Genomic DNA, 27,215 nt, shown 5'->3' with positions numbered 1-27,215 from the left:
ATTTTTTATGAGTGAAAAAATGAATTGACCGGAATATATTTAAGCGCAGTAAGCCGTATTTATTGGCTTTGTTATAGAAGAGTGCGATTAAGAAAGGAAAAATTATCAAGAAAGCGAGTGCGAGTTGGTCGAGTGCAGAAACAGGGATATAGACGAGAGGAAAAGCGTATGACTCGATTGACGAACTCCAATCGCGCGAGAGCGACATTCATAATATGGCGTCTGGCGTCGTTGCAGGCTTGGTCGTCTGCATCGCATTTCATTTCTTACCTCAAATATCGGGAAAATTGGATGAAGAGACTCGAGTCGTAAATATAACTACTTCTAATCATTCGGCCAATTCTTCTTGGCATTCGGTCTTATCAATTCCAGCCGATCGAACGGTTGTTTTGTATCTTTACGGTAAGGGGTTCGGCGACCGGACTAAGTTCGCCTTTACCTCTCTACCTGGAAAAACTGGGAGAAGAATGCGTCGACGATGATCGACATTTATTTGCCAAGAATAGAAGGTTGTCGAATTCCGCTAAAGACACGGAGACCGAATTGGAAGTATCGTTACCGCTTCTTCCACCCGGCACTTACTACTATTTGTGTGTCAAAAACCCTCCCGTATCGTCTGCTGGCTTCGTTAAAGAAGCTAATCCCTGGATTCATCAAGGATCCGTTGTCAAAATAAGAACTTTCTCCGAGGAAATCAGGTAAGATCCTCATAAATACACTCCATTTCACTTAAACAGACAAACGACATCCAAGAAATATTATTCGTGTATTTAACAAGCAGCACACACATGTTTAAAATATTACTTCTGTCTCGACTTTTCTATTAAGTACATCTGATATTTCAAAAGTTGTGAAATTATTCTTTCCAGTTTACAATTTTCATTCATTTACCTACACATGCTTCAAATTGCACAGGAGAATGTGTGTTTAGATTTATGCTAAGTTTCAATAGGAGATTGTGTTATAAATTCACTTTTGATAAACTTTTTAAATGGTAAATAATAATAAGGTTTGTGAAATAAAATACTACTAATATTTAGTGCCGAATGATTGTAGAAAATATCCCGTGGCTTTTATTGTTTCGATTATAGATGGAGATTTTTAGACCGATTTCTACGACTGCGGCATTTGCCGTTTTAAATACGACACGGGGAAATTAAATTATAAATGTGCTTACGGATGCCGATGGCCAAAGACGTAGATTTTTAATAGCTGATCGTGTTAAAAGAGTCGATCGGTTTCTTTGTTTTAATATTCTTACTTTGTTATTTTATGGTTATTTTTATTTTTCTATTTACTATAATATGCTGCAAATATATTGTTTACGTGTTATAATGTTTTTGTCCACGAGCATACTTTGCTTCCGAGTAATTAAAGGCTTAACTGTGCCGAATGAAGTTGCTAGCTTGATAACTTAATGCTTTGTCGATGATTTTTGATGGGAATAGTTTTTTTAGGCATGTAAAGTCTGATAAAATACAAAAAACTGATTAAATAAATTGTTGGTTGTTTAGCTTCCAATTTCTCTAACCCATTTTTTAATATTTTTGAAATATATAAGACTTTATCTTTGTCATTTCCTTGTTAGATTCTATTATTGTCTGACTTGTACTTCTGAATTTTGTTACTTTTTAAAATTAAATGTTTTTTATCGTAAAATGATATGGCATAGTAATATTGATTGCAGATCTACTATATATTATTTCTTAATGTTCGTATTGGTGTGGTGCCTTTCTTGTAGAAAGGCTCCAGACCTTTGTCTGTGAGCCTTTCTGCGAAAAAGGCCGTGTAAACCGTAAAAGGCAAGTTGGGGGGCCAGGTACGTAACGTATAATCGAAGATTAAGGTTTTTTTAATTTTTAAATAACGGACCCATGCAAAGTTTGCAAAATTGCTTTTTCAAAAGAATGTCGAAACTTGGAATAAATTTTGTGGCACCCAATATTAAAATCTTTGAATATTTGTTGGACGGCGATGTTTGAGTTTTGTTTTATATATTTTATTTTAGAAAAGGTTTGTATGCAGACGTAGAAAATATTCCTCGTGTGAACTTAAAATTCTCTTATGATGGAAATTTGTAAAAATTTAACAAACTTTTTTAAATAGGTTGTTTAAATAGGTCTTTAAAAATCATTTGTAACAAGATCTATGAATTCTAGTTGACTTTTCAAAAGTTTATACTAAATGCTTTTGACTAGTTCAAATGTCAATGATAAAACGTGTGGGTTAAAACAAACTATGCGAGCTGGATAAATGTGCTTTGAGGGCCGTAGGTCGGAGAACTATTAGATTTCTAATAAACGAATAAACATTTTCTTGTATTTATTATTGTAATTTTGTCGGATTTATCATTTTTTAAACTATAGAAAAATTAAGAATTTATAGATTTATATTATAAATATTACTTAATATGATTAAAAATTTTACAAATAAAATTATATGGAAAATGTTCAAAGTACAGTACTAGTGTGCTATTTCATATTTCGTAGTATGTAGAAGTTTTTGATATACAAAACTGTAACTTTAAATAAAATATTTTCTTATGTTTTATAGAATGTTCAAAATACTTTATTCTGAATTAACTGAATAAAAAGAATAAATATTTGAATATTTCATTTTCTAAAAATTATTTATAATAGTCACAAATATGACCTAATACTTTATTATGTCATATTTGTGACTTTTTAAATTTATAATACTTTATTGCACACATGGTAATTATGAAAGTAGATAGGATTAATCGCAAAAATAATAATTGATTTTGTTTTCATCATTTATTTAATTTACAATAATAACAAACTTAATCTGCCTTTATTTATTTTGTTTTTTGTTTGTTAGTCTCTTTAATCATAATTTTTGTTATATTTTTAATTATTCTAATGATTATTTTTACTTTTTAACATTTTTGAAACATGTTTTAAATTTATTCAAATTTTTTATTTTTAAATGTAATATGACTATTTTGATATTTTCATCGTTATTTAATTTTATAAAAGATTAATTGACTACTTCTGTAAATTTATTGTTAAATGTTGTTAGAAATGAAAGATACTATACTATTTTTAATGGTATCAATTTAATTTCTTCTATTGATTATTCAGAAATTATATTTAGAAGAATCTTTCCGATCAGAATTTCATGATTAATGATCATTGTAGTTAATTGATAAAATGTCTGGGACAATAAGTATACACTTAGAAAATTTACAAAAATTTCAGACTTATTTCCTGAGGTATGTAGAAAGGACACAATGTAAAGGTGTTTTTAATGTATTGTCCTTTTATAGAATTTTTGTAACTTTTCTAATTGAAATATCAGTAAAAAGCTTTTTAGAAACATTAAATTTATATTGTTATGTATGCAAGGAATAGATAATTAATTACTGTTAATATTATATAGCTTAGTTGTATTCATTTCTATTATTCTATCAGTACTGAACTTGATTTTAAAAAAATTCTTTGCCATTGATGCAGAACATAATTATCAGTAAAATTTCCATCTGATTTATAAAAAATATGTATCTGAAAAATGACACTTTTCTTATAAGTTGTATAATTATATTTACAATAGAAAAGAATATATTCAAATATCAGATTTTTAACAATCTTTTTTTATGCCAGAATAGAATAATATTTGTATTTTCTATTATTTATTTTAATGTTTAATTATATGAAATGAAAATATGGAATTTTGTGCTTTATAAACATCATTTATATTTGCTTGATTAATAGTTATCAAACTTTTATAAAGCTTTTGAAAAAAATCAAAGAATTCATTGTTGATTTTCTTCATAGTTTTAAAAATTATTCAACTATGTTGTTTACATATGTTTTTGTGTTTACATGTTCCACTTGAATACTGTATATGAATAATTTCTATATAATTTGTTTATTTTCTATGCTTTGAAGTTGGCTACTAATAAAGAGGAATTGAGTTAAAATTTCTCTTCCTGATAAGAACTAATGCTAAATGAATAAAATTTTAATATACTGGTTAATTATTTGTTTTTTAGTCTTACATTCTTTATAGTTATGCTACTTCTATTTAATATAAATGATATTGATATCATATTTGCCTGATTTGAAGAACTAAAAATTGATATATATATATGTGTTTAATTTTTGTAAAAATAATTATAATAATTTCAAGATTTTTATATAGTTTCATTGGCTGAAGATGAAGTATTTTTAAAACATTTGCAGCTGCATTATTACAAAAAGAAAATACTAAATATAAAAACATGACAAAGCAATTAATGCATTATGATTTTTAAAATAATATTTTTATGAAAGAAAATATGATAAAAAATAAAACAACAAAAATTTTCACACATTTTAATTTGTAGCCAAATAAACAAATCTTTGTTTTCATCATATTTTTTATTTTCATTTGAATGGATTTAAATAGAATTTAATTTAAATTTTTAATACTGTATTCAATAAAGAATAAGTGTTGATAAAAATATTATATAAATATTTTAAAATCATAAGTTATAAATTATTTCCATGATGATTTATAGGCAGATGTGGCTGAAATCAAACTGGCTTCTTTCATTGTATGACCAATGTTTTTGCTCAATTACTATATTAGGTGTAAAATATGGAATCTTGATAATTGTTTGTCATTTGCTCAATACTGTATTCATTGTTTTACCAAAGTAATTCATGTATCACTTTTTTTAAAGCATGAACTCTTTTTTTATTTTTATTGTTCTTATATTTAATCCATTATTGTATTCAGAAAGTAATTCATTTATTGAAATCCTTATCCTGAAATTTATTACATATACAAATACCTAATGGTTGTCAATGCACAAATAAATATTTTATTTGTATATTATATGAGGTGTTTCTTTTTCAGAATCTGAATTTAAAAGATTTTCTTATTGTATTGCAAATATTTGAAATTCTGACTTTTGCAATTTAATGTATTAAGGCATAAAGCCTAATAGTGTATATTGCCTATATATTATCTGATTGTGATAAATTTTTTGGATTTTAAAATCAGTATTATTGGTAGTTCTTCAATAAAAAAAGAGCAATTATTTTTCTGAAGTTGCCTGAAATGTTTGTTTTAAATCATATACACAGAGTAATTTTATCATTTTTATAATAATTTGTTGGTTTTTCTTTTGATTTTTGTATTTATCATTAACTAGACATCTGCTGGAAACTGCAGACACACTGTCCCTATTAGTTCATTGAATTGTGAGTCAATTGTGTTTCATGTCTGAATTCTTAGAATTTGTATAAGACAAAGATTGTTTCTCAACAAGTACCAGTAAATCCTTGTTAACTCTGACCCTGTCAACAAAAACTTTACATAACTTGGACAAATCTTTTCAAAAAATTGTACAGTAATTTAAAATTTCTTGACAATAGAAAAATTATAATTAATGAATGTTTTTAATATGTTGAAGTCTGCAATATCATACATTATTTTACTGTGGTTGGTATGTTACTGAAAGCTATATATAGCTTTATACTGTACTGTCGTAAAATTTTTTGAGCTCATTTCCCATAATAATAAATTTAACAGTATAATGTTAAAACTTTTATATAGAGCTGGTTGTAATAAATTACTGTACAATATAGTCATTTTCCATGTTGTTGGAGAATACACACTGCTAACTCAGATTACTTTCACCCCCTATTAGTCTGAGTTAGCAGAGATTTACTGTATTTAATGCTTATGAGACTGGTCTTTTGTATAAGAAATCAGTAGAGAAATTGTAGTACATTTGGAATCGGTCACTAAGCAGTACTAAGCAATGCATGAGATCATGAAGAGTTTGAGATAGCACAAAATTTGTTTCCATTAAATTCTTTTGTTACTGTTTGATGATCAGAAATTAAACTGATCTACACAGCCCAGAACTGATTCCTTCATATAATTGTATGTTTGACTTTGGATACAAAGTCAACACAATGAAAACTACAAAGCAGTGGACTGAACTGCTATTCATTGTGTTAGATTGAAATAGATTTTTAAGAGAATTTTCAAACCCACAATAATGATAATTGTGCATCAGTCAGAATAGATATTTGTAGAAAAGTAAGTAAAAGTACATAGATTATAATATGTGGTATTTTCTTTTCAACACATTTATTTAGAAGTAAAATTTATGTAGCCAAAACTTTTAGCACAAGTTTTATACATATTTTATTTTTGGGATGACCAAGTGGTGAGGGATGAGCCCTTCATATTCAGGTGAACCTCTTAAAAATGATTGAACTAATCTAAATTCAAATTTTTCAAAAATTAATAAATTCATTATTTTAATTTTTCCTTATAATACAATTAAACAGACAGCCAAATGGTTAATGCTTCATTCATTTATTTCTTTGTAATATTTTGAAATTTTAAAGTTTTTATATTTTTGTAATATTATAATCATTGAAACATTTTATTCTTCTCTAATTAATACTTTTTTCAATCTTTGCAGAATGGAAATTTTTTTAAATGTCATCAAGGATAATAAAACAAGTTTATACAAAAAATGTTTAAAACTTGAATTGATAAATTGAATTATTGTTCAAATTAATTTTATAATAAATGACTTAAATTTTGACAATATGCATTTTTGAATATTAAAAAATAAATAAAATATTTAAAGAAAATTGTCAAATTTTTTTATTCTTTAAAATAATAAGCTTTATTGTCAATATATATAAATATAAACAACATCCAAGTCTTTTTCATCTTTAATGGCTAAATTTTAATTGCTGGATTCTGAGGCTATAAAAAGTTATTATGTATTGTGCATTTACCAATAACTGAGTTTTTTTCAGTATCACAGAATTCTTGCTATGTCTAATTAAGCTGCAATGATGAATTGATGAATTCATTTCCAACTAGTCTCCTTTTATTGCTAGAATTCTAACTAGGTTCAGTCAGCTTGTTTGTACATGCTAACTTTCTACTGGTGAAGTCATTGTTTTTATCTTTTTGTACAAGTTGCATAGCTCCTTGTGCTGGACTAAATATATTTTTTTATAATGGTTATAAAGTTATAATGATTATGTCATCTGCCATTTTTACACACAATCAATGTAAATTGCTAACTCAGCATACTATTCAAGGATACTCAGAACACTTCTTACCTCTGCCCTCCTAGACAATTAGATTTTTTACTTAGTATTTCTGCATTACTGAACATGACCCTGGTGCCATTGTCAATGTCTGAATGTTTTTGTGTAAATTTATTTTATTTTATATATACTATATGTAACAGGTCATTTTACTATCCTTATAATTTATAATGGATTTTAGACAAATATTGATTTAGATTATCAATTAATCTTATGGTTATATATAGTGATAATTTATAAGATAACTTAATCAATCACTTTTTCACAAAGATTTGACTTAAGAAATTTTTTGAAAATATATAGGCATTTGAAAAATATGAACTTAGAATGTGATAATTAAAATAAGTTAAACAATGATTGCAATATTATGATTTTTAACTTTCATATTTTAATAGTCAAGTTGTTTTCTCAATTAGAACATTATTCCTTATTCATTTTTTAATGCAAAAATAGAAGGAATTTTGTTTAAAATTATTTATAATAGTTACAAATTAAAAAATCTGTAACTTTAATTTTAATCATTGATAAAAAATATATTTATATTTTGTAAATTATTCCACAAAAAAACATTTCTTGACATTATTTCATAATGACAACATATTGTATTATTAGTGCTATCATGCATATTTTGCTTAAAAATGACTATGACAATTTTTTGGAAAGTTAATACAAAATGAATAAGTTTATTAGCTTTCCTAGCAAACACTAAATACCATAATCTAAATACATTAGACTGTGTTCTAAATCTAATAATTTAAATACATTACAATGTGTTTTGATTTATAAAGGCATTATGAAACAATTTTGAATGAATTTTTTCTGTTTTTGCATTAACATATGATGATAATTGACTTATTAATTGGGGAAAAAACAGTTAAGAAGATGTACTTAGAAATCCTAATTTTATAGCTATTGTACACTCAAACCTGTTTTTGTGTGATTTTTTATTTGTGCGTTTTTTTGTGCGGTATATGAATTTCAATCAAATTGATATACCACGCAAAAAAAATTGCACAAATAAAACAAATCGCACAAATAAAAAATCACACAAAAAAAGACCACACAAAAACAGGTTTGAGTGTATTGGAATTATTTTTATCATCATATTTTGAATTCGTAGTTTTTGAATTTTTAAGCAGTATTTTTAAAACTTTTTTAAGACAAGAATTACAGAAATATCCATTGTATTAAATAAATTAACTGATTCCAAGAAAGTACAGTGGGTGATCAGTTAACAAACAAATCGGATAATAAACACTTTCGCAAAAGATTTTTATGTTCAGACAACGAACATACACAAGAAGAAACAACATAAAATAATGAATACCGATTGGTCTTCCCTTGTCTTCAGGCAACAATTCGAAACTTTTTGGAGAACTGAAGATGTTGACATCAACACTCAATCCGGTCGATATACTGATCGGATAGTATTCCTCCAAACTTTGAAACTCTCCGTTGTAATTCCAGCCTTTTATTTTTCTGGCAAACAATTCTTTTATAGTATTTGTGAGACTGTCAGGTGGGCACTCGTTAAGTTTTGCATTGGTTTTTATTTTCAAAAGGTGAGAGTATAATAGCATAGGTAGAGAGTGGGCAGATGTTTGTTGTTGCTCGGCAGTATGGCTCAAACAGGTCTACTGTAGGCCGCAGTTCAATCCTGTCTACAAAAGATACAGTATAATCAAGAAGACTCAAGCAGCTAAAGGAGTAATGGAAATCACAACTGAGAAATAAAGAACATTGAAGAACTCATAATGGAACCTGAAACTGATATGATGACAGAAGAATGCCAAGAACTCTTGAATGAAGAACACCAAGATACTTGGCGATATGTTTTCTTCTGAAAAAAGGATTAATGCTGATATCTGCTATTAAAGATGTTTTGAAGAAGTGGGAGGCTGTCAGAACAACAGTCTTAGAATAGCCTCCAAACCAGATTGAGGTTAATAGGCTCAGGGCTCTCTACAGTTACAATGCTACAATTTTGCATTAACATATGATGATAATTGACTTATTAATTGGGTATTTAGTAATTAATTAATAATTACTTCTGAAAAATCCTGAAGAAGAGAGAAATCAGCTCTTTAATCAACAAATCAAAATTTAGACAAAAATTAACGTATTTTACAGTATACATTTAGCTAATCTAATTACTCTAACTAATCAGACTTAGAGTCAGACTAACCAGAGTTAAAATCACTGTCTTCATGTTAAAGTTATTCTTTTTCAAGCATCAGTGAGATCTCTTTAAACTTACATAAATTGAAAAACCTTTATGTAACAAACTATGCAAATAAACATTGAAAATTAACAAAAATCTCTCTTAACATTGACTAAATAGACGACTTTCATGTAACAACCTAGTAAGTAGGTAGTGAAATAAGTTTTTTAGCAAAAAGTATTTAAAAATAATATTATAATCAGTCACATTTTTCTTAAATATAAAGAAAACTAATCTAACAGGAACATTCTAATTTGAATTGCGAAAATATGATCTGAGAAATAATAACGCATCCAGTGTCTCATCACCAAGTCTGCTTCTCAATTTGTTGCACATATATATATATATATGCTGATATATGCTGTTGTGCATATATCAACATATATGCACCACAGCTCTGTCACATATATACACACGTGTGACAGAGCTGTGGACTGTACATCAATGCTAGATAACATAAACACACCTGACACATGTTACAATTTTGTTTAATCGACTACAGAGTGTATTCAATCCTTAGAAGCTCTAAATTTTAATATAGATGAGTTCTCGAGCATATTATTTATGTTCATTATTCAATTTAAATTGGATGCAACAACCAGAGGCTGGTGGGAGTGCTCACTTAAGGGTGATGATATTCCTTCATTGAATGGCTTATTAGAATTTTTGAAGGTTTATGTTAGAACTCTACAGCCAACCAAAAGTGCTCTCGACTGTGCCAGAAAATCGATTGGTGCCCGCAAAAATACAAAAATGAAGTATATTACCAGGTAACTCAGTGAGAACTGCTTGCCTATCATATTAGTTCAAAATACAAGAAGTTTTATATTAAAATGATAGGCAAGCAATTCTGTTAAGAGCACTGGCACTGAACATTTCGCTTCATGCAGTCTATTTTGCAACTTTTTTAAAATGATGTCAATCCCAAAAATCTCAGGATCAGGAAAACTTAATCCTGAAAATTTTGGGACAAAAAGGTGGTCGGGATCCGATTTTTGGGATCCCGGGATCAAATCCTCTACTTGTTATATATGTGCATGGCAAAATATAGTAAAATCTGATTGGTTGTTTTTATTTTTACCAGATCTCTATCAAATCTATCATCCCTGAGCGGATAGAGATCTGGTATATATCAGTTCCATGAGAAGATCGCTCAAACGCCTCCGGGAGCATAAAACCAATATCGAGAAGAAGAACAATAATCTTTTTGTTTGTATTTGACTTTTATTAATTGGTAATATAAAGATTTCAAACATTACAGTTGCTCAAAAATGAGTAAAAATCTTGAACCAAACTTACTAACATTGACAAAAGTTGAATTTATCTTCATAAAAATTGAGATATGTTTGCTCTGCTAAAATGAAAACAACACCTTTCACAAATTTCCAGCAACAAATTTAATCGTATAAAAACATTTTCAACTGATTTGATCAGCCTTCTTCAGTTAATAGAACAAAAAATAAAAAGAATGAAACTAATAATTCAAATTTACAAAAGCAAGAGAACGGAAAGATTTTTGCGGTTGCGCAGATGTTGCTCTGCTAAATACAGCAAATCATTCCAAAGGTAACATTAGTGAATTAAAAGGAAAACTAGTTAGAGTACTTGAAACTATATTTGTAGTTAACTAGTAGTTTGATTACTAAATTGGGACAGTAATTATAACTAGTAATTAATTGTATTAAGAATAGTTAACTATTGCCCATCTCTATGGATATCTACATACAGTAAGACCTTGTTTAGCATATCCTCGATTAACTGTAATTCAATATAACACAGTCTTCTCGAAGCCTAAAAAAAGATATCAAAATTTACACTGATTCAAATTATCACGGCATTTCATTGATTTGTATATAATACGATTATTCCCGAACATGAACCAATCAGCAAAATGTGGCAGTTTGTCATAGCACTGTACTTCTCCTAAATCTATGTATGTTTGGTGCATTTTTTTTTTTTTTTGTATGTCATTAGCAGTGAAACAGTTTCCATGCTATCAAAACGATTTGGAGTGCTGCATAAAACATTATTAATTTATGTGCTGTACTCATTGACATTATCGTGTAAGAAAAATCAATAAAAATTCTGTTTGTTCATTAAAAATTAATCCTTATACAAATTTTAATATATATTCAATTTAGTTCAATTTCATTAATATATTTGTAATTTATTGTAATTTTTTAGATTATTTAAAATGAGTAGGTGTAAAGATAATACAGTTAAAACAAAATTGACACTAAAAAGCATTTAACTTGGCATTAAAGTGCAGGTGCTGAGGTGTTAAAAAATGGTGAATGTCAAGTCAACATTGGAACTGCTTTAAATTTATCTATTTCTACTATACAAACCATTTTAAAAAACAAGGACAAAATTAAGTTGTCAGCAACCACAACCACAATGTTTTCTGCAACAAAGATAACCCGATCCAGAAACAATGTTTTAGAAAAAATGGGAAAACATTTTTGCATTTGGATTGATGATGAAATTGAATGCACCATGCCACTAAGTCGGGCAATAATCATGCAAAAGATCATAAGTATTTTTAATCACATTCAAAATCAAAGAGGGGATATAAGCAAAAACTTTGCAGCTAGAAGAGGTTGGTTTGATAAATTTAAAAATGAAGCAACCTCCATAACATTTGAATCACCTTCAACTTTTCCAGCAATTTTAAAAGCCATAATTGAACAAGGGAATTATCCTCTGGAACTAGTTTTTAATGTTGATACAGGACTTTTCTGGAAGAAAATGTGAAAGTGCACATTTATATCATACAGACGAAAGTGAGCATTGGGATTCAAAGCTTCAAAAGACTGTTTTACCCTTCTTCTGGGTGGTAACATCAATGGTGATTTTAAATTAAAATCACTGCTTGTATATCATTACAAAATGCTGAGAGCTATGAAATGAATTTTAAAATCTAGTTTATCTGTGATTTGGGAATTTAATAAGAAATCTTGGATCACTAGAGACATTTTTCAAAATTGGTTTACCACATATTTTTGTCCATCCGTAAAATGTTACTGTGAATTTTAAAAAATTGAACCAAAGGCTCTATTACTGATGGATAATGAATGCTCCAAGCCATCTCACCAACTTGTCTGACTTAAACACTTGCATTGCGATTGAAGTAGTTTTTTTTACCACCCAACACTACATCATTAATTCAGCAGATGGATCAGGGAGTCATATCAAATTTTAAGGCATATTATCTTTGTTGCACATTTTATCCATTTTATCAACTTATTGATAAAACAGATGGCAAAAATAAAGAATCAATTATGCAGTTTTGGAAAAAATATAACATTATGGATGCCATAAGAAATATTGACTTCACTTTGCAAGAATACTGATAAATGCATAAACGGAGTGTGGAAGAAGGTATGGCTGGAGGTATCCAAAGATTCTCATTGAGCCTATTGTTGACCAAATTGTCAACCTAATCAATACAGCAAGACTAGGAGATGTAGATGAACAGGATATTGAGGAGTTAGTAGAGGAGTTAGTAAGGCTCTCACCAGAAACCTGCAGTAACAACAACCTTCAAGAACTGTAAGAACAAGGAATTCATACAGAACTGAAAAATAGTGATTCTGAAAACAAAGAACCAAAAGAACTTGCTACAGATTTCCTTAGTAAAGTTTGGTAACAGTAACTGAAATTGTTGATCAAATTTTAGCAAATGATTCAGATTTTGAAAGGAGGGCAAAAGCAAGGCGAGGTGTTTTAGATGTGATTTCCTGATACCAACGTTTGCTTAATGAGAGAGAAAGAAAATGACAAATGACACTAGAAGACTTCATTGCAAAAAAAAAAAAAAAAAGAATTTCAGAAGAGCCAAGACCCTCATCACAAAAATGAACTTTATATTTCTCTGAGCACATGTTTTTGTGTTATGTAACACACATTATTATGCAAGTTAATATAAAAATAACTTAAAATTAAAGTAAAATTTGTTTATTTTTAGTTGCATGTTCCCTTTCCTTATTTACTATGGGTTAAAATGACCTCGCTATTTCATTTAGTGCTTTGTTGTCTAGGAACACATCTTAAGCACTAAACAAGGTTTTACTGTGTGAGAAAATGTTTGTTAAATTATTTTGAAGTATTTTGTATATTTAACAGCTAAAGTACAAAAATTACAGATATTTCTGGCCCATGTATAATTATGCATTTTTTATCTGATTTTCATTTACCTGTAAAGAGAAAGTAAAGCATCTGTACCAATAAATAATGCAGAGATAAAATATATTGTTAAAGAATGTTTATATAAGTATATTTGGCCAAACAAAAGAATTTACACAAGGATAAAATAACAGTAAATAAACATAAAATATCCAAAAATATAATAAAACAATGTTCAGTAGAGATTTGACATTTCTATAATATCTGTTGGTTCATTACAACTTATTTCTTTTAGTAGTATTAGGATCAGAGACTATTTAAAGTCTATGTTGAATAGTCTGAAGAATGTAATTATAACATTATAATTTTACTGTTTTATTGATTTTTGATTATAGATATATTTAATAATTTAAAAAATATATTAAATTGTTTTTATACTTTTTCTGATAGTGATAACTATGGCATACATGCTGAAAATGTGACTGCTGAGATTTATGGTATTCGTGCTGAAGGGAATAAAGTTTCACTTTCTTCCGAAGGAACAGTGATAATTCAAGAAAATACAGACACTTTAATTAGATTATTTGGAAGAAACTTTACTACATATACTTCAGTAGCATTGACTACTACTGCAGCTGTTCGTGGAAACAGATGCAATGAAATGCCTATAGAAGAAATCAGACATATTGATAAAACAAATTTTATAAATGAAAATGTTGTAAAATTAAAAGTGAAATTACGAATATCGCCTGGTAAATATTACTATTTTTGTGTTAAGGAAGGACAGAATTCTAAAGACTCTATAAACTGGATACATCAAGGAAAAGATCCTTGGTTGTTAATTGAAGTTCAGGGAAGAATCCTTCCATTATGGGTACAGATTGTTTTAATTATTCTATTGTTGTTGTTATCTGGATTATTCAGTGGACTTAATTTGGGTCTTATGGCTCTTGATAAAAATGAATTGCGTGTTATAGAAAACTGTGGTACTGAAACAGAAAAAAAATATGCCAGAACTATATCACCATTAAGAAAAAGAGGGAATTATTTATTATGTTCACTTTTATTAGGAAACGTGCTTGTAAATAGCACTTTAACAATATTACTTGATGATTTAACTTCAGGACTTATAGCTGTAATTGGCTCTACAATTAGTATTGTTTTATTTGGAGAAATAATTCCACAAGCAATTTGTTCAAGACATGGTCTTGCTATTGGTGCTCAAACAGTATTTATTACAAAATTTTTTATGATAGCAACATTTCCTTTATCATTTCCAATAAGTAAAATATTAGATTTCGTTTTAGGAGAAGAAATAGGAAATGTATATGATAGAGAAAGATTGATGGAATTTATAAAGGTTACAAAAGACTATAATCAATTAGAAAATGAAGAGGTTAATATAATTTCAGGTGCTCTAGGTTTAAAAAATAAAACAGTTGCTGATGTGATGACAAAAGTTGAAGACGTTTTTATGATTTCACATGATGCTATTTTAGACTTTGAAACAATGTCTGAGATAATGAAGCAAGGATATACTCGAATTCCTGTATATGAATCAAATAAAAATAATATAGTTGCTCTTCTTTTTACCAAAGATTTAGCATTTATTGATCCTGATGACAATACTCCATTAAGAACAGTTTGTGAATTTTATAATCATCCCATTACCTATGTGTTTGAAGATGAAACATTAGATACTATGCTTGATGAATTTAAAAAAGGTAAGATGCTTATTAAGTATGAATTTGTTTTTATATAATATAAGATTTTTTCAATTTGAAAATGATTTTACAATGCATTGTAATAATATAAGGTTATATAATAATAATTATCATCATTGTTTGAAAAATTATTTGTAATCAGATTGATTCAAATGAATGTTTTGACGTAAATATAGTAACATGAAAAGTAATTGACATGATAATTTATCATAAACTATACAGCATTATATATTAATTTTAATATTTAAATATTTATAAATTTCTGTTTTATCAAAAAAATTAACAAAATTATCATAAAAAAATACATCTTCAACCAAAAACCTAATAACCGGTGCGAGTCCAATTAAATTTTATGGCAAACATTTTCGGACACCTCACTGTGACCTTTCTCAAGCCTTCTTGTCTTCTTAAAATGATTTTTGAACAATCGAACTCTTATTTCCACTACGCACGTGCCAACCGAATAAATTGAAAAATCGAAAAACTCAAATTCAAACCGTTCAACTATCTTCCGTAGAATTCCAAACAAATAAAGCTTCAACCGAAAACACTAATCTTTTGCTATTTACAAATTCCTAAACTGCTCCACCCTTCCTCTAAAAAGTGATCACGCAAGCAGTTCTATGTCGATGCCATATGCTGCAAATTTTACAAACTTCAAAGAAATGCTCCTCCATTCCTTCAATAAAAAGATCTTCAGCCACTCTCCTTTCTTTTACTCCGTCCCATCTTTTATCGATGGCTTGGCAGGCCTTACTGCAAAAAAACGGGACGGAGTAAAAGAAAGGAGAGTGGCTGAAGATCTTTTTATTGAAGGAATGGAGGAGCATTTCTTTGAAGTTTGTAAAATTTGCAGCGTATGGCATCGACATAGAACTGCTTGCGTGATCGCTTTTTAGAGGAAGGGTGGAGCAGTTTAGGAATTTGTAAATAGCAAAAGATTAGTGTTTTCGGTTGAAGCTTTATTTGTTTGGAATTCTACGGAAGATAGTTGAACGGTTTGAATTTGAGTTTTTCGATTTTTCAATTTATTCGGTTGGCACGTGCGTAGTGGAAATAAGAGTTCGATTGTTCAAAAATCATTTTAAGAAGACAAAAAGGCTTGAGAAAGGTCACAGTGAGGTGTCCGAAAATGTTTGCCATAAAATTTAATTGGACTTGCACCGGTTATTAGGTTTTTGGTTGAAGATTTATTTATAATCTGCTGTTTTTTTTAGGAGTTTATTAATAAAAAAATACATTTAAAACAATTATAAACAACAACCAAAGCCCAATTTTCTAACATCTACATGCCTGATTATTTGAGATGTTTTAACTTAATTAATTATAATATAAAATAATCCAATTTATAGATATTTGTCAATGAAGTCAATTATATTTTTTAAATAACTTTTCTAAAAATATCAGGAATAATCTATAAAACATTTGTTATAAAGAAAAATATTGTATTTCCAAATTTTTATGACTTTTCTGTAGGAAAACTGCAAATTCACAAAAAATTTATCAAATGTACAGTTCTTTGTTATATCAAAAATAAAGATTTTTATATTTTTATTTTTGCTTTAAAATTTACATATTTATAATAATTAATATTCTTGTAGAATACCTCAATTGATATATAATTTTGATTATTATGTAGTGAATATTATTGAAAAGCATTTCATTTTTAGCATAATTTTGTGATTATAAATAATAATATATCTTACATTAAGTAAGCTTATTCATTAATATAATTAAAATACAGATTATTACAGAAAGTTTCAAAATTATTAATAAAGATTTTTAAAACTATAGATTAATAACAAATCTGAAATTCTGTCCTAAAAATTTTGAATATTCATTCATTTTACTATGGTTGAATGATTTAGAAAAATATTTTTATTATTTGAATGAGCTAATATCTGACACAATTTCCTATAAATTTAGATACAAGGTGAATTTAAAGTGTAACTTGTCTTTTTCTGATTTTGGATTATTTTGAAAAGCAATAATTATTATTGTTTGAAAATAAAAAAAAATAATAATAATAATACAGTTTTGTTATCAAAATTATCTTAAATGAATTTATTTTTTCATTTATAGTGGAATAAATTGTTTTAAATATCATTTTAAAATATTCAAATCATATTAACCAGTTTAGCTTAAAATGTATATGTTAATTTATTTTATTTCCTTAATAATATTTGGTAATATGGTAATATGTAAAAATTTATATGTAAACTGCATATTATGAAATAAATACAAATTTATAATAAAATTATATTACTTCTATACATAAAATTTATCACAGATTTCTTTTAAATTTAAGTATTAATTTTGAAATTAAAAGAAAAGTTTAAGTTTAGTGTTCAGATTGATTTATAAGATTTTTGATCGCAATTAATGAACTTACATTGAGTTTTGTATTGGGAATCATTAATTGCAAAATGCAGAAATACTATATATTTTATTGATAAGCATTTTATTTTTAACATTATATTGATTGAAAGTTTTTAAGATTAAACCAGTCATATTTAAATTTATAATCCATAGTATTTTCATTGTTAAATGAGTTATTAAAGAAAACTCTACATGTGTACATTATATACATGTGTATATATTTTACAAAAAATATTTTGGATAATTTGATATTTGAAACTTGTTTTGATATTTAAAATTGTAAAACTCTTCTAATTATTTTTCATTTAGGAATGGAACAATATTAAACATTATATACAAGTTTCTATGAGTTGAATTAAAAAAACTTTTAATTTTTTAATTTATAATGAAAGTGCACAAATGAAACATCAGCATAGTGAATAAGAAAATGGAAAGTTTCTTAATAAATCAATATATTATAAATAAGTTATTCTGATTTTTGTTAAATAATAATAATAATAATTTTTAAAAAAATGAATTTTGTGTTTTTTTAGTGAAATGATATGACATTAAAAAAAAACATTTTAAAAAATGTTGTCATACTATATTAGGATGACATGTTAAAAACTGTTATAAAATAAGAAGAATTCTATCTATATAAAAAAAGAAATTGTTAGCAGCAGTCAGATTTGGTACAAAATTGATCCCAAATAAGATATTAATAATATATAATCGGTTTTAACCAATATAAAAAATAAAATATTTGAACAGAAATACAGTTGAACCTGTCTATTTAAAACATATTTATCTCAAAAACTTCTTTATCTCAAAATTTATTTTTTTCCTTGCATTGTCAGCCGAAATTCAATATAATTTCCATGTTTATCTCAAAATTATTTTCTTCCAAAACCTCTGAATCTCAAATTATGGACCGAAGTGTCAGTTACAAATTTGAAGCTCAGTGACTACATTTTGATAGCTTAATTCTAATTCAGAAACATCTCTTGCAATATAGTACATGTTGCAATTAACACAGCTTTTCTCTGATTGGCTATGAGTTTAAATAAATAGTATTATTTATTTAAAAGAAAAAGAGAATAAGAGTACTATAAGAAAAAGAAGGCTGAAAATTTCATAATATATTTCTAGTTCTAACTAACAAATATAGTTAGAAATGTGTAAAGGAAAAATAGTAATTTCCAGTAAAATAAATTTATTTGTAACTTTGCGACAAGGTTAATCACCTGCTTCTAAGGATACTGGTAAAGTATACAACTGACTCACAAAAACCTTTGAATATCCAGTACACTATTTAATTGAAAAAACAAAGAAACGAACATTTTCAAACTTATTTGGTCTTCATCAGGTTTCAAACACTGGGATTCGAATCCTAGTGTTTGAAACCTGATGACAAAACCCTCCAGAAAATTTGTAAAACAGTGGGAGATATTTGGAGTCCAAATGTCTAAAAGAATAGTTATTAGATGTTTGGTTACCATTCCAGAAAAGTAAAACTAAACCAATGATTACACTTCAATAAATGAAACTGTGACTAAATTGGACCAAAAAATATAAAGACTGGAAACCTGATGATTGGAAGAAGGTAGTTTTCTCAGATGAAAGTCAGATTTGTTTGGGATATCATGATAATATTGGCACAAAAGTATGGAGGTAATCAGAAGAAAAGTTTAGCAAAGTATGCCTAAAGTTAAATGTGAAATTTCCGCTTAGCATAATATATGGGGCTGCATGTTAGCAATTGGAGAAGGATAAGTTTGCATTTTAGATGGTACTGTAAACAGTGACATTTATCAAGATATTTTAAATTACTTTTTGATTCCATCTATTGAGAAAATATTTGGAGACTGTGAATGACAAGATGATTTCAATATAACAATGTTTTTGTCACCTAAGCAAATCAGTTAAAGAAATGGTTGTTACAAAATAATATCAGGACTATAGACTGGCCATCAAACAGTCCTGATATGAATCCAATTGAAAATTTTTGGTGTTTATTGAAGAAAAAATATTTAAAACAAAATCATGCAACAAGGAGGAAATGAAATTGGCTATAAACAGATGATGGGAATGAAATTACATTAAATGAGTGTCAATATCTTGTAGATCAAATGCCAAATCAAATTGCAGGTTTAATGAAAGTTATATCTGGTTCTACAAGATTTTTAAACAAGTGTGGTCTAATATTTTTGTTGAGAAATTTTGCTGGTCTAAAAGTTTTGTCTCACACATACAAATGATTTAAGTTTTTCTAATGTTAAAATGCATTCTATTGTGTGAATTTTTTTTTTGTTAAATAAATATTGAATTCTGAGAAAAAATATAGGAAATTCTTAAAACATAACTGAAAATAGTTGTATGCAATCAAAACTATAAAATCAATATTTTTGAAGGGTGGTCTAATACTTTTTGCAGGGGATTGTAGTATAGTCTATACCAGTGATTCTCAAAGTGGGGGTCACGACCCCTTCGGGGTCGTGAAAAATATTTGGGGGGTCGCTGAAAAATTGATGCAGATCAATTTTTTTCAAATATTTTATAAATTTACTATGGATTCATGTTTAGAAATAATAGAAATAAAAAGTATATAAAATAATTTTTACTTAATAAATTGCACATATAAATAATAAAAACAATATAAATATTTAAATACGAGCCTAACCCCCTCCCTCCGGGATGTTTTTCGACACATACTCATTTTTCAGGGTCCTTTGAAATTTTAAGTGCAGAAGGGGGATCGCGGTCCAAAAAGTTTGAGAAACACTGGTCTATACAATAGTATTATTAAGTAATAATATTGTGATATGGTGTGATCACAAACATTTTCATAAAACATACAGTTATCCTATAGATAATACATCATGGTCATTGTAGATTTGTTGTCAGCTAACTTTTGCTGAAAATTTTGTATTAAAATATTATTACGTGTACCATAAAAATTACAGGTAAAAAATAAACCACATATGGGACATGCTGACATGCTTGACTGTTTAGTTAATGGCTTATCATCAATCTTCATTCTATCTGGCTTTTTCCTTATCTGATTAGGCCAGATGATGCAGTCTACTGTGCTGAATTAATACATGTGTTTTTTTTTAAAAGATTCTTTTTAAGAGCAGATTTATTGTCTGAATTTGATAAAGCTTATAATTAACAGATATATTAAGTTGATACATCTGTTAATAATAATAAAATTCATAAAACTATTATTTATATGATTTGCTATTTAATAATCTACACAACAGTTTTGATCATTATAATCTAAATAACAAATTTTATTTTAGGTAATTGTCATATGGCCCTTGTACGTCGTGTTAATAATGAAAGTGATCTTGATCCATTTTATGAAATGAGTGGAGTAGTGACATTAGAAGATGTACTAGAAGAATTACTACAATCAGAAATTGTAGATGAAACAGACATTTTGAGTAAGATATAATTTTTATATTTAAGCATAGACTTAGATATATAATTCTACTTAATAAATTTATTTCCTGTCTGTGTTAATATTATTAAGCATTTTTATGCAATGTTAATAATAGGTTACATTATTTCTTGTGTGATACATAAAACATTTAATTTCCATATTTATATAATTTAATTTTAGATATACAGAATTAAATTCTTAAAAATATGATTTGGAATAGTATAGAAACAATTTGATAATAGAAATGACTTATCCTAAGTTAAAAATATATAATTTTTGACAAATGTTCTATAAGAATAGGTAATGTATCAAAATTTTTGGAAAGGATATCAATAAATGTTACATGAATCTTTTAATTTTTATGCATAAAAGTAAAGAATTGTTAAATAACAAAAAAATGTTATGAAAATAGTTTACTATCTCAGAGATAGTATAAATATTAGAATTAAAAGCTAGTTATTTTTAAAAAATATTAACAATAATTACTATAAAATATGAATAATCAGCTGATAGAAGCTACAGTGAGCAACTTTTGGGCCTCAAATTTAATTTTTACTTCTTAGAGGAATAGTAGAAAACTTAGCAGCTCTTCCTATTTTGGAGAGCAGATGCTTACTCACTCTTTTAAATTCTAATCTGCAAATCTATTCTCTTTTTTATAATTTCAATGTGGTTGATTCAATGTTACAAAAAGGCACAGAACAGAAACAAATAGAAAAACAAAACAATGTAGACTATATATTTAAAGCAACTCATGCTTAAAAAATTATAAAAAATTGATTGCTTGCATTTTACACAATATATTATTAAGTTTTTAATTTGATATTATAAGCAAATACACCCACAACTGCCGTAAACGATCGGGTTAATTTTGAATAACTGCTTATAGAAATAAATAATTTAACCCAATCATTTACAGCAGTTGTGGGTGTATTTGCTTATGTTATCGGGTTTCATTTGTTGTATATTTGATATCATAATTAACATTTTTGATGATATTTTGTACTTTTGTTTTAGTTATTTTCACTTACTAATTGTAAATGTTATTGAAAATAAAGACCATAGCTTATCCAGGATCATTATTATAGTATTAAACTAATTAATGACAATCTTTTTGATATGAATTTTTCACATAAAAAAATAAAAAAATAAATAAGATTGAGATACTGTATATTAATTCTTTAATACTTAAATTAATTCTTTGCTCTTCTTGTTAAAGAGACGATCTTTTATTAAGTAAATATACTGTAGACTGCTTTTGTACGATATTTTATTGAACATCATCCTCCAAGTGGTGGTGTTGATTATTTTTAAGTGGTGTCCTACTTGTTCTGTGTTTAAGCTTTTTTTCAGAAAGTTTTATTTTTCCTACTTTTTAGGTCTTGAAACTCAGTAGAGCACTGCAATTAATTTACCTTTATATTTTACAAAAAAAATAAAAGATAAATTAAAAGAAAAAAAAAATGTAGTACATACACACTAAATAAAAAAAAGATAAAAATATAAATAAAGCCCAAAATAATAATAAAAATATAATAAAGTGAAAGTTCATTTTTTGTTTTGTTTTAATTATGGCATTTCATTATTATATGTTATGGCTAAGCTGGTAAAATGAATAAAGCTAAAATTAACTGGCTACTGCTAGCTTTATTTAAGTCTGTTGGTTAAATAAAGCAAGAAACAATTTATTAATTTTAAACTTTATCCAAGTTTTGAGTAGATAAAACTGACATTATTCAAAAATGGATGGATGAAGTAACAACAAAACTTAAAATTCTATCTTTATCTACCCTATTTTGGAAAAAGTGAGGAGAAAATTTATATTTTTACTTTAGCCAGGTAATCTGCACTCTTTCCAGTGCAGATTGGTGGATAAAGATAAAGAAAAAAGAAGGAATTTTGTTTTTTAAATCAACTAGAATATATAATTTTTCTATTGCATAAAAATGAAGTGAACAAAATAAATGTTGCCAATTATTTTACCAAAATATCACCAGATTTAGTTAAAAAATTGTAGCTTTAAAGCTAAAAGTTATGATTTAGCTTTAAAGTAACAAAGAAGTACTTTGATTTACAGAATACCAAATATGTACATACTGTAGATCTTAAATGGTGTGTATACCAAGGGGTGAATATAGTAATAAATTAGAAATGGCTGAATATCACTTTTCTTGGATTTGATTATTAACCAGATCTTGAAATTCTCAAATACTTGGATACTCCAAATACTTAGTGAACTTAATTACCTTATATAACTTATTTAGTTAATAATTTATTGAATATTTATTATTTAATTTGTTTTAGTTACTTAATATATTAATTAATTAATTAATTAAGTAAAACAAAAAGTAAAAAGAAAAACAATTTATTAAATTTTAAGAAATGAACTTTAAACTTTTAATTTTGACTCTGAGTTTTAAAGTAGTTTTTTTAGATATTCTAATCTTAACTATAATAAATTAACAGATAATTGTTCTCATTTACACCTACTGCAGATATTTATTTAACAAAGCACAATTTGAATATTATCAGGATCTAGTCTGTTTCTGTTTTTATCATAAATTAATATAGAGGTACTGAAGAAGCTCTGTCTATATGCAGTGGCAGATATAAGAGGACACCATTGACACAAAAAATTATTTATTGTTTGAACTTCAAAACATTTAAAAACATTTATGATATCAAATATAGTTTATCAGACCATCTACAATATGATCATCAAACATATGGTAATAAAAGGTACTTCTTAATTATTCAAATCTTATAATATAATCGAGATGAGTTGATGATAATAATAATAATAAGCGCTGAGCCCAAACAGTTAGGAGTTGAAAGTTGAAATTTGGTACACAGTTAGGGTACATCACAAGAATGCACACTAAGGAAGGATTTTTTGAAATTTCCCCTGTGGGGGAGAGGGAGAGGATTAAGGATTACACTGTAAAGAACGTCAGCTTCTACTGTACTATTTTGGATGCGGTTTTTTGCGTTTTTGACTGCGTTTTAGTAGGGTATGCTATGACAATGCACATTAAGAAGGGATTTTTGAAAATTCAGCTCTCCCAGGGAAAAGAAGGAGAGAGTTAGTTTTAGTCAGTATAAAGTGTAAATAATAAAGAAGGAAAGCAAATAGTGGCACATGTAGTGTACATTTTGGAAATTAATAAATATTTTAATTATTTCCACTGTTCAGGTAACACAAAAACAATAAATCCAAAATAAACAAATTTGAATGAATATTTGAATTTGTTTCAAATTTGAAAAATTTGAAATATAATGTTCCAAACAAGTTTTCTCAGATTTTAGAATTTAAAATTAATAATTTTATTCAAGTAAGGTTATCATAGTTCTTGCACCGGTGAAAACAGGTAAAATTGGCTATAATCTAATAATTTTAATCTTTGCTACCATTACTTTCTGCCCGAGCAACACTGGGCTCATCTACTAGTATTTTATATTTTTGAGTTTGTTTTCCTTTGGATATTTCTGGATCTGCCATTGTGACTGTACATATGGCATGATGTTGTGGAAGTATTTGTAGTATTCAAAGTTATTTTTCATCATCATAATATTAGAGATCTTGAATACTTCTTAGTATGCTATCCACAAGTATTCAAATACTTGTGGATAGCATTCATTCATCTCTATAATAAATATAATTGAGAAAACATGAAAGACTTTTAATGTTTTAATTGGCTTAATTAAAGTTTTTAAGTGTTTTAATAAATACAGTTGAAGACAAATACAAAAATAGATATCTTAAATGTTTTTTGAATACACACAAGATCACATGAAAAAATACTCAGAATGATTTTTATGTGATCTTGTATGTGTATAAAAAGTTTTAAGAAACCTATTTTTTTATTTGTCTTTCATTGTATTTATTAATATAATGTAATCCTGGGGTTTACAAGTGTATTTTTAAGTACTTTATTGTAGGCATAAAAAATTGCAATTTAAAAAATTGTCATCCTATGCCAATTGGCTTGAAATGTGGCAATAAATTACCAGACCTGGTAATCTGTAGTGTCTAATAAAATAAAATGCATATGCCCATAAAAAAGTAACATCTATATTCAGCTCTATCCAAAAAAGTGATGGATAGACTTTCAGATTATCTGGATAAGGTCTGAATTTTAAATTTTATTCTTGCTTCATTTATCCATTTTTGGCTTTATCTATTTGTGACTTTAAAATTTAAAAAAAAAAACCACTTAATATGGATGATTAAAGTTCAAAATTAATATCAAGTTCAAAATTTCATGGGCCCCATGATTACTCTGCAAGGTCACATTACTGCCTAAGATTATGTAACCATTTTGGGAGATTGTGTCCATCCCATGGTACAATGTTTGTTCCCCAATGGTGATGCTGTGTTCCAAGACGACAGGGCGCCTGTTCACACAGCTCACATCGTCCAAGAGTGGTTTTGTGAGCACGAGGGTGATTTGTCGCATCTCCTCTGGCCACCAGTCACCAGACATCAATATTATTGAGCCTTTGTGGTCTACTTTGGAGAGACAGGTGCCTGATCACTATCCACCTCCCATCATCGTTACCTGAACTTGTCACTATTTTGCAGGATGAATGGTACAAGATTCCTTTGAAAACCATACAGGACCTGTATTTATCCATTCCAAGAAGACTGCAGGCTGTTTTGAATGCCAACGGTTTTCCTACACCGTATTAGTGCTTAGTAATAGGTTTCTTTTTGGTGTTTCCATATTTTTGTCCAACCCCTGTATATATTACAGCTAAAGCCTGTGAATTAGATAAATGCACATATACACATATAGTAATTGTGATATTTATATATATATATCTATTCATATGTTTGTGAGAAATGACACCAACAAGTAATTGTAAAAGCCTTACTGTCCTTAATTTGAATATTATTGTTAATTGTCTACTTGGACTTTACTTATTAATAGGACTTTATACTGGTGTTTAAAGATTGGCACAGTAATGAGAGTTAGTTCAGGAAAAAACAAAATTTCTTTATTATATCACCTGTAGTACTACAGTATAAAGTCCTATTAATAAGTAAAGTCCAAGTAAACAATTAACAATAAGACACCAAAAAGTATTTAAACGACAGTATGCTCTCACTGTTTTTACAACCCTGATTTCTTTTGATGGATTAAGATTCAATTTTTAATAAATATTTGCAATTAAAATACAGATTAATCTTTAGTCTAATATAAAATACAAGAAGCCAAAAATAATTAAATGTTTATACAATAATTATTTAATATTAAAAAAGCTTTAACTCTTAGAAATATAATATTGATATTATCACACAATTAATTATATAAGTTTAATACTTTCTAAATTAAAAAATTTTCAATTCTAAGTTTGAATAACTATGAAGAATGAAAGAAAGTGGTAAATGTTTTAAGTTTATTATATTATTATTTTTGAAAAAAGGAAATGAATCATGAAATAAAAATGATAAATTGTATTTATCATTTTCACACTTAATTTACATAATTGAGACAGTTCATAAACACCTATAATCAAATTACAAGAGTGGCCAGTAAATACAAAGGTGAATTTCTTGCTAATGCATGCTCAGATTGAAAATTATTTAATATTTGAAATTTTATACAAATGTTAGGTTAATTAAAGTAAAGTGGATTTATACATTACAGAGTTTAAAAAATAAAGTAAAAAGGTAATGTTATCTTTAGTTTTGATTTTGTTAATTATTATTTTGAATTAAATTTACTAATTATTAAATAAAAATTAAATAAAAGTATTAAATTTAATTCAAAAAATAATTGCAATTATTGGTTAATTTTAGCTTATCTATAGAAAAAATTTTATATTAGTTATTAATAGTTAGCCAAACTGTAGTACAAATAATCTGGAAATTATTACAGCTATTATAGAATATTTGGGCTTGGTTGTTTATATATAACTATAATGATTTGTTAGCAGAAATAAAATAGAAAAATACTTTGATGCTTAAGATAGTGACTTCTAAACAGCATACCAGTAATATCTTGCTTTCAGTGGCTGCCCTAGAGGCACAGAGTGTACTGTACAGTGGGGGTAGATTATATGAAGGTTTTATTTTAGTCCTTGCAATTTTCTGCAGAGTATACACCATTGTGGGTTGTCTATCTGATATTATGGTATTAGCAATTTCTTTTTATACAGGATATTTCAAGTAAGGTGTTTTGAGTTAATAATTTGGAAAATATGCTTCTAATAAAAAAAATTGATAAGAATAAATGTTTAATAGTTGT

At 27.2% G+C, this 27,215-nt stretch overlaps 1 protein-coding gene across 1 annotated transcript in view; it reads left to right on the top strand.

Moving 5' to 3' along the window:
• Positions 1–318: 318 nt before the first annotated feature.
• Positions 319–27,215, top strand: part of uex (metal transporter uex) — a gene marked incomplete at its 5' end in the record, with an annotated part of 47,668 nt that continues 20,771 nt past the window's right edge. Inside the window, 3 exons of the mRNA XM_067267593.1 lie at positions 319–698; positions 13,888–15,161; positions 20,822–20,965. Coding sequence (XP_067123694.1) covers positions 319–698; positions 13,888–15,161; positions 20,822–20,965 — 1,798 coding nt within the window. The remainder of the gene's footprint in view (positions 699–13,887; positions 15,162–20,821; positions 20,966–27,215) is intronic.

This window comes from Centruroides vittatus, unplaced genomic scaffold (assembly GCF_030686945.1).
Source record: "Centruroides vittatus isolate TY-2023 unplaced genomic scaffold, ASM3068694v2 contig_3066, whole genome shotgun sequence".
Classification (NCBI taxonomy): Eukaryota; Metazoa; Arthropoda; class Arachnida; order Scorpiones; family Buthidae; genus Centruroides; species Centruroides vittatus.
This window is presented reverse-complemented; position numbering and strand designations above follow the sequence as displayed.